General features: G+C 39.2%; 1 protein-coding gene across 3 annotated transcripts in view; it reads left to right on the top strand.

The window, feature by feature from the left end:
• The window catches only part of COL12A1 (collagen type XII alpha 1 chain), a 589,904-nt gene that overhangs the window by 205,961 nt on the left and 374,262 nt on the right, over nucleotides 1–9,681 (top strand). For all 3 annotated transcript variants that reach the window (XM_044063907.1, XM_044063925.1, XM_044063915.1), the window contains 2 exons: nucleotides 1,202–1,338; nucleotides 3,933–4,062. In XM_044063907.1, coding sequence (XP_043919842.1) covers nucleotides 1,202–1,338; nucleotides 3,933–4,062 — 267 coding nt within the window. The remainder of the gene's footprint in view (nucleotides 1–1,201; nucleotides 1,339–3,932; nucleotides 4,063–9,681) is intronic.

Raw genomic sequence — 9,681 nt, 5'->3', positions numbered from 1 at the left:
TATGCCTTCTTCAGACCCACAAAACATGTAGCTAGTATTGGTAAAGTCCTACAGTGTATTCTAGGCAAGGAAAAAAAACTGATCCACTTTTCCACAACAGAACAAAATCTACATTTTTCTTAAGTCTCAGAAGCTTGACTTTGAATGAAATTTGCTTTTCAACCCCCTTGTATAGGCTTTCCCAAGGAATCTAAGGACCATAACCATGCTGCAACTGGAACACACCCTCTTGTCTCCATTTTTAATGGAGATAGTGACCTCAGCTTGCCAGTCCAGATGTTTTTTTCTGACATCCTGCACACATTGAAAGGTAAGATAATCATGACACCCCAACAATGGCCAGTGCCCTCAGAATTTCCAGCTGGATGTCATTTTCTCTCTCCTAGCCTTGCCACAACAGAACAGTTGTACTCACATAATCTACAGAAACCAAACTAGTCTTGCTAGCTCATTCTACCATCACCTTTTCAGACGAGGGCAAGTATCCCAGATTTGGGAGTGTCTTGTAGTGCTTCTTCCACTTCCTAGTGTGTCCAGTGAAGGTTAGTATTTCTGTACTCTTGGTGGTAACAGCCTAGGTGATGGCTTGCCTTCCTCTCCTGATTCACAGGATGGTTTTCTAGAACCTCTTTAAGGCCATCTAAACTCATTCTCCATGCCCTCACCAATCTCCATCCATACACAGATCTTCATTTCAGCAAATATCACAATTGTTGCCTTCCTGGCCTCAAAGGTTTTTCACCTTTTTCTTTTTTTTCCTGTTTTGTGTGTCCTCAGATTAGTATATACATAGATCTGGTTGTGGGGTAAAGCCCCCACATGGGGGGGGGGGTACATGGGAGCTTGTCTTCCTGTGAAAACAATTTCTTTTACCACTTTGCAGTTTTGTTTATTGCAGTAACTTGGAAGTGGTTTGGTATACTTAATGATTAAATACAAAAAGAATTGTAATTTAATAATGATAGCCTATGAACATGGAGGTGTAATAAAAATAAACTCTATGAAGTACAAAATGTTATTGCTGTAAGGGACAGTATACAGAATTTGTTATTAAATCATTTCTAACAACGAAATAGGCAAGTAACAACTTTGTCACGAGCAATGTGCAAAACTAATCTATGTGTCTACCTATCTGATATGACTGGCAGGATTGAAATATAAATACTGTGTGGTGTGACCCTTACCTGTGTTTACTTCACAGAAACTTTAAGTGCCCCTTTGAATCTAAGAACATCGGAAGTCACTCCAGGTTCATTCAGAGTGAGCTGGACTGCTGCTGGTGACAATGTGGAGAGATACAGAGTTGAATATTCCACCATTGCTGGCAGGCCTAAGGAGGTCAGTACATATGTCAGAGCCTATATCAGATTCCGTATATCTGAATTAGTTGCGTCATGTAGCTCTTAATGTGACAATCAGCACCCACAGAAGCTTGCTTCAATATTGTATTTAAGGCTACAGATGCTTTAGATTGAATATTTTTCTATGTACATGGTTATCATACAAAAACTTAACTTTTTAAACGTAGTTGCTATCACCTAAGTTTGATGTTTTTTTTTATTTACTCGCTAACAAAATTAAATTATGTTATTGGGTTATTCATTAGTACTCTGTCAAAACTATGTATAACTACTGCATATCATATTGCTTATAGGTCTTTCAGAGTACTTCAGACTAGAGGGTCATTTGTGTTTGGGAAGAACTGCTTAGCTTTATTTATTGTATTATGCTGACTAGGTGGTTAACCCATTAGATAGGTGCCTTCTTGAGGGGGTTGACTGAGGGAAATCATTGCCTCATAATTAGTGTAAATAAATATGTATTTTAAACAGTGTAATAAGATCATCACAAGTGTTATAGAACTGACTGCACACTGAAAAAGTACGAAGAGGATACAGACACTAACTTGTTATATTAAAATATTTAAGATTTATGTAGTTGTAACATTATGAAATAATTTTATTCATGCATAGTAAGATATGTCTTGATGATGATGGTACACACTGCACCATATATAAGCCAACACAAACTGTATTACATCTTTGGCCTCTTTCCCCAGCATATATGTAGAAGGAAATGCTACTTCCTAGTAAACTGTATATAGTGTAGTAGAGTATATATGTATGGCTCCATTCCCTAACAGCTGATGTTCAGAAAAGTGAATGCTTTTTGTGGTGCTAAAAAAGAATGGATGCTCAAAAAACATGTTCTGTTTGTATGTGCTTACTGCTTTCTAAAGGAGATTGCATTGCAGTGTGTCAGGGAATTTTATTTTAACCCACTATTATGGGATCTTGGAGTTGGTTTATATAATTAGCAGGGGGGGTGGGGGTACAGGTGACCTGTATGAACTGACCAATCAAATTGCTAGTTACCCGTGTATCAGATCTGTTCCATGCATGGTAATAAAATAATATAAGCCATCCATACCTTACATCCAGTCACATATCCCTCCCTAATCCCTCACAGACAATAAAATCCAACAAATTGTCACCATGTTGAAAAGTCATTTAGCAGGGAAAAATTGTCAATTGCAGAAACACACCAAATACAAAAATCAATAAAGATAACATCGATACACATCTGCACTTCAGGTATGTTCCAAACCAATACTAGATCTTTCACCTAATATATCTGAAGATACAGTTCAGAAAAGTGAAAAATTGCCATAGCAACTGCAATAAAATACAAATGCACATTTTATAAGTGCAATAAAGGACTTGAGCTGTGCATGGTACAGATATTACTATATACCCAGGGAATGTAAGGTACATGTCATTCATGCCTATGCTTTACAACACTCTTGTGGTAATGTCTGTACCGTGCACACCCTTTCATGTGTTACTGAACACACACACACACACACACACAGACACACACACACACACACACACACACACACACACACACACACACACACACACACACACACACACACATGCATGCACGCACAACACAAACGCACGCACACATGCACACATAGTCTTGTGTTTTTTTCCCCACTATCCCTGCAAACCATGAAGCTTTCCCTTGAGCAAACATTAGACTGCTGGGGGTGGGGTGGGGGGGGGGGGCAGTCATTCAGGCTGCCATAAGGATGCTTTGTGAATTTGCTGTCATCCTAGCAATGATATTATGACATAACCCTGCTGTTGGTGGTCAAACAAGTACTTCCATCAGTGCAAGAGCTGTTTTAACCTGTCCATGCATACATGCTGCCCCGCATGCACTGACAAAGGCTTCCTTCACTGACTTGTGCTGACATGCCCACATCTGTCTGGCACCAACTCTCTGCATCATGATGAGCCTCCGCTGTCTGACAGAACCACTTTCCCTCCCTCAGGATGGGCATGCCCTTCCTCCGTGGCTGAGCTCTCAAGTGCCAGAGCTGCTGTTCAGACTTTGGTTGCCTGTGTGAGAGCTTTGTCCCTGTACACTGCCTGCATAGGCTACACACATTATTATCTTTGCTTTTATGGAAAAATTGATTGTTTTAAGTGCTTTTAAATGAGTTTTTACTGACTCTTGTAGCATATTTTTAGTATCTGTGAACATGATTTAGCTGAATTGCTGTATGAAATAGAATTTAATGCAAAGCTCATGGAGCAGCTAGAACAAATCAAAGTGCTACCCAAAGACAAATTTCCAAGCCCACAGGATAAAAAAATACTGCAGGAATACTGCATGTTTCAAAATAATATATCTGTTCACATCTGACTGCCTGTATCTAGTATTTACTTAGTTTAGACTTTATTAATGGTTACCATTGATAGAACCGTGTGATACCTATGTATTACCTTAGGGTAACTTGCAAAAGAACGTCATTGTATGTTTTACTGTGATTATATGACTAATGCAGGATAAGTGGGATTTATCCCTTCTAGTAACTTGCCATCCCTAAATATATATATATATATTTTTTTTTAACACAGGTATTTGTAGATGGCTCTATCACTACAACTGTTTTGACGGACTTGAATCCTGAAACAGAGTATTTGGTTAATGTATATGCACTATCAGGAGATAAAACCAGTGATCCGCTGAAAGGCTCAGAAACAACATGTAAGTTAGCTGATCTCTGTTGCTGTAATGTTTATCTTGTGATGTATTATGTGATCTGGATTCCAAGGAAGACCATTCTAATTTCTTGTACTTGCAGAAAAATATGTACATTTTGAACATTTCCCATATTCCAGTACTTTAGACTATCATATGCAAGATCTCTGTATTCAGTTTTTTGCCCTTGTACAAAATTTAAGCCCTAATTGTGGGTTTTTCCTTATGAACTCTAACATACAGTATAGCATGACAATGGGAGAAGAAACCATTTAGTAAAGTGTATTTTGGTTTTGTGTTAAAGAATGCAATATTTCATTAAGCACATAGCCTGCCTTTGTCTGTGGTACCTTTGTGATGCTGTTAAAATAATGCAGTTCTTTGTTTCTTTCTTAGTAATTTGTTGCTTATATTCACAGCTGCCCACCCTGCATATGGCATCCTTTGTTTTACTGCCATGCTTTTGGCTGGGATGGAAGTGAACACTCGAGCACAAATGCTAGTCATGTGGTGCTGTGCAGCAGGAATTACAAATGTGTATATTCTTCATGCTCATGGCCCTGACTGTAGGTTGTAGTGCTTGCGTGCCCTTTCAGTCCACCCATTCAGTTTAATTCTGCACTTATTTGTTAAAGTGATTCATCTCAAATGTGGACAGTCAGTAGTAAAGGCAAACTTGCTTTAAGGGATCATGCTAGTCTGAAAGCAAAGTTTGTAAAGTAAGGATTTTGTTTGTTTTATAATAGTAAAAGTACTTCAAGTAAATACAATTTTTGACTTAACTACTGACTAGTATATTTCCTTATTGCAAATACCAGACAATATTAAACTCAAAATCCAGCAACCTGCACAGTGTGGGTATTCTTTCTTTGTTGTTGGTTTTAGAAAGTTAAAGTCACAAAAGGACATGGGAGTATAGGGACAGTGCTGCATAAAAAATCTTTGAGCAGAGAAAATGGCTGTAATAGTATAACTTAACTGACCATGATATGAGTAATCAAGGGACCTGGGGAGATTGACATGCACATTGCTTGCCCAACACTATGTGCACTCAGGTGAGTGTCAAAGCATCACATAGGTGTTACATGGGCACAAAGTACCAACATAAATGGGAAGAAAACTGAGTGATAGGACAGTCAGAAATGAGTAAGAGTAAGCAGAGGAGCATACAGAAAGGCAATAGGAACTGAAGAGTGGTGTGGGGTGGGCCAAGAAGTGTATTTTTTTTTGGGGGGGGGCAGGTTCCCCCACTTTTTTGAAGAAGCATTGAGAGTGAAGATAACCAGTGGAAGGTGTAGGTAGGAAGGATAGTACTGAGAAGGAAGCACTATGACTGGAACTGAACTGGACTTAGGTGGTTCCACATTACTAATTTGGGATATACACCCATCCAAACTATTTTGCTTTAGACGGACTAAGCTGTCCATCCAGGATTCTGGAGATCACACAACTTTGTGGGCACAGGAAAATTACCTTAAAATGGAAACCATAATTACAACTACTGCTTATGAAGAACATTTATTTAAACTTGTAGTACTAGAAGTGATGTCAGTTCAAGCACTAGAGCAGGTATAACACCAAAGCTTTAAAACAGCAGATTTTACCAAAAGCACAAATTAAGTTGCCTTCATGACAGTGAGGAAAGAAACCCAGAGTATGTTGTGCATAGCACATTTGATTAGCAGCCTGGGTTCTTGAAGAACCAGTGTGGGCTGGGATGGGAAAGATGAAGTAATGTCAGTGGCTCATTAGGTAGCACACTCACCTTTTATGCTGGAAGAGTATAAGGTCATGGTTCTGTTCCCACCAGGTGATTTGATTGTTTTCCATTACTGATACTGCAGTGCAGCTGTAGGGAGTGCTGCAGTTCTGAGTGAGCTGTTCTTTGGGAGCAACGGTAAAAACTGAACACCCATCTGCCTGAGTTAGTGGTAGTTCAGGTGGATGTAAAAGATCCTATGGCACTTGAAAGGAGCAGGGAAAGTTCCTTTTTGCCAGTGCCAAAATAACAATCAGTATGAATACCACCTTCAGTCTCCTTTGAAAAGACACTGGCCTAGTATGATTAGCCAAGTCAACAAAGGATAGATGGGTAGACTGACTGAATGATAGATAGATAGATAGATAGATAGATAGATAGATAGATAGATAGATAGATAGACATAGATAGATGGGACGGCATAGGGGATATGCCATAGCATGTCTACTGTTCCAATTCTAGTAGTGAAATTGGAGCCGGTGTGAAAGAAGACATTGACAAGTATTTTAGGTAAGCAGTTAGACAGAGGGAACATGATCTTGCAGAGGGTGGGGTGATCTCCTCTTGGTGCCCATTGGATACTATTTGTGAATAAAATCATGTATATGAATGAACTAGGACAAAACAACAAAAGCCTGGAGCAATACACATGATGCAACTATCTCTCTATCTCCCTCTCTCTGCACCTAATTAATCAATTTCCATATCTGCCATATACCTTTTTGTCAGATGGGTTCACTGACACATTTGGAGAGGTTATATGAAACCAATGGCAGAAAGAGAAATATCGGACAGCTGATGGTTAAGGGGACACTGCTGGAGGAACTCCACAAAACTAGGGTCAGAGGACTGTGAAGGCACATAGTTTCATAAATAATCCTTTACGCAGAATGTGAGCTCCACATCTCTCACATTTGTGGTTATAACCCTCACTCTCCATGTAAATTTTACAGTAAAGTAAAAACTCTGAGAATGTCATTAGTTGAAAGAAAAGAAAGATACTTATGTTTTGGCAAAACTCTTTTTCCTTTCTGTGTTGTTTAGTGAATTGAGAAAGGGAAAACAGTGTTTACTAAATGCATTTTTTGAAACATTTGAGCACATGTCTTTGAAGAAGATGTTCAAATCCAGTGCATTTCCCTGAAGCAAGAGACTAGATTAATTTCTTTGAAGAGAAGTCCTCACCAGGATTATCCATACCCATCTTTTGCATTCTGTTGCAAGGACGTAAGCCATTCAAAGTGGTTTAATATTCTGATAGCTAGTTTTTCTACAGATCCTAACCTTGTTTACATTTCACAGGCATCCTTTTCACTTCCCAAATGACAGGTAATCTAGGCTGTTGGATACATATAGGAAAAAGAGTGCACTCATCTGCTAAGTTAGAGGTGATAGCCATAAATGATCTCATCTACATGTACTCTTTTCAATCTGAAATACTAGGACACATTTACCCAGCACCACAATACCTGATACTTGGGAATGTTAGAGACAGATTGCCACAGCTGGTGCACTATCATATAAATTGTAAGACAGTACAATTTAGTGTTTATATCGTACAGTGCATGCATCAAACATACCCATTAAGCCAAAATAGTTCCCCTGTAATCATTTATATAGCTACTGTCTGCAGATTGGGCTTCTCCATCTCTTTAATATATATAGTCCCTTCCATTTTATAATACGCTCAGCCACTGTCATCCATTTTATAGTCTAGGTAAGTTCCCACTTCCCTTTCCATTTCTAAAGTGTAAAAGATATAAAAATTATGCTGCAGCCACCTTCAGCAGAGTGCTTTTGCCTAGTATTCTTGAAATGAAGGCAGCACAGTTCTTTTGCACTTACTAGGTTACAGATAGGTGAATAGAAGGTAATGTTTTCTTTCCTGCAATCAGCAACAGTTATCTTCCTTTTGAGGAGGCAAGTGTGGTGTGTGGACTTAGCTGTTTGCCCTGTACCCAGCTTTTTCCCTGTCTTAGGCTTAGGCCTACCCCTCTTGAAATTGTAATTCATGCATTTTGAGCCAGAGTTTGTCAAAATCAGGTGATTAGCAAACTAGTGAAGTTTAGTCATGTTTTAAAGAAAAAGCAAGTATTTTGGTAGCGTCCCTAATACAAGCATTTGTTTGCATGCATTATTCTGTAACCTAGTCAGCTGGCAATATTAATAAACATGGTAGTAATTTTCTTGTTTTAAGCTTTGCCCCACGTATTCGCCCTGCACGTTCCACACATAGAGGACCTCTAGGGGACATGTACAACTCATCCAATGCTATGTGTTTAGACCCAAGGTTTTAGCACTGTGTCATAATCAACAGAGTTATCAGCTGATTGTCATGATCCTGTCACTAGAATCCTTCTTCAAAGCCTGAAAGTCAAAGACTTATATGGCCTGTGATGAACAAAAAAACAAAGCTGTCAAATGAAGATGATTATTGGTCTTACTACTACAAATAAATCCTTCTCCCAGATGTTTTCTCTGTTATTTTCTTGCAATAACTCCAGATACTTTCAACCTGTTTGGTGACCTACTGTAGAACACTTCTTCAGGTACTGCTGTCCAGGGCCATAGTGCACTCTCAATGAAGTCGTTTTTTTCTCAACTCAGATTTTAACTGTTATCTATCCATTTACCATCTATGTTCCTTTGTCTGTTCTCTACTTCGTCAGTGTAGCCTTTTCACTTATGCTAAGCAATACTGTATTTTCAAATTATGTTCTCTTCACTGTTTCTTTCTTCTACGTTTTATACAACCATCTTTCTGTCCTCATGCCTCATAGCCTCAATTCCTTTCACCATATAAGTAAGTCTGTGCTGCACATTTTTACCAGTCTACTTTTTTCTCCTACAGTACAACCACTAAAACTGTATACCATCTTCAAAATGCAAGCTTGTTAGTATCCTGTTCAGAGACAACATAACAACAGTATTTCTGGAATCTAGTCTATTTACTATATATCCTAGTACCCAATTAGATGTCACCACCTTCCTTTCCTCATGCTTAGCATAATTCAGCTTAGGGAGTGAACATCACCCAGAGATACCTTTTGTGTTCTGTTACACTTACAGATGTTCTTCTATATCACTGTTGGAGTATTCTAAACAGAAGAGATCTCCCATCCAGGGCAGCCTGGTGCTCAGCCAGTATACAAAAGCCTAATGATCTTGTATGCGCTGTAAACCACACTTATGCTCCCCACACAGAATGTAGGGCATAAAAGAGATGTATGGATGCAGCTACCCAGAGCTTCTTTGCTGCCAGTTTGAATGCCATTATTGCTAGTTGGACTGAATGCTTTGTTGCTGTGGTGAATATTAGTCACCAGATAAGTTTTTTTTTTTCTTGGTTTTCTATTTTATTTTGCTACCTGGAGTTCATATCATCCAAGCATCCAAGAAGGAAGAATGTCAGTGTGGGAGGTAGATTCCATAGAAGAATCATCAGGAACAGTGCCTTTTTTGTTTGGGTGCTTCCCACAACCATACCTCTTGTAGTATCTCTAAGGCGTTTATGCCTAAGACACTGAAGCTGTTCGTCTTCCCTGGCCATTTATTTTGAAAACCAATGGGTTGAACAGTTAGCCCAGGGCACCACTGCAGAATCCGTTAACCCCCGCGATACTTCCAGTAGAAGAAGGAAGCCAAGAAGTCTTGGTCAGATTCTTTAGCTGTGCAGCCTCCACTGGAAATCTTTCTAGAAGTGGGTAATAGCTCTGTAGGTTGTACAGGGTCTATATCGTATTCCTGTGCAGCAACCCCATTGGAGGCCAGTGCGAATCTGTCTTTTCTCACATCCTCTGAGGCTTTGCAGGCATCTACTCTGCACATCGACAGAGAGCCATTGTTGATTATCTCAGCGGGTCCTA

This window comes from Protopterus annectens, chromosome 1.part0 (assembly GCF_019279795.1).
Source record: "Protopterus annectens isolate FY-2018-M chromosome 1.part0, PAN1.0, whole genome shotgun sequence".
NCBI classification, from domain to species: domain Eukaryota; kingdom Metazoa; phylum Chordata; order Ceratodontiformes; family Protopteridae; genus Protopterus; species Protopterus annectens.
This window is presented reverse-complemented; position numbering and strand designations above follow the sequence as displayed.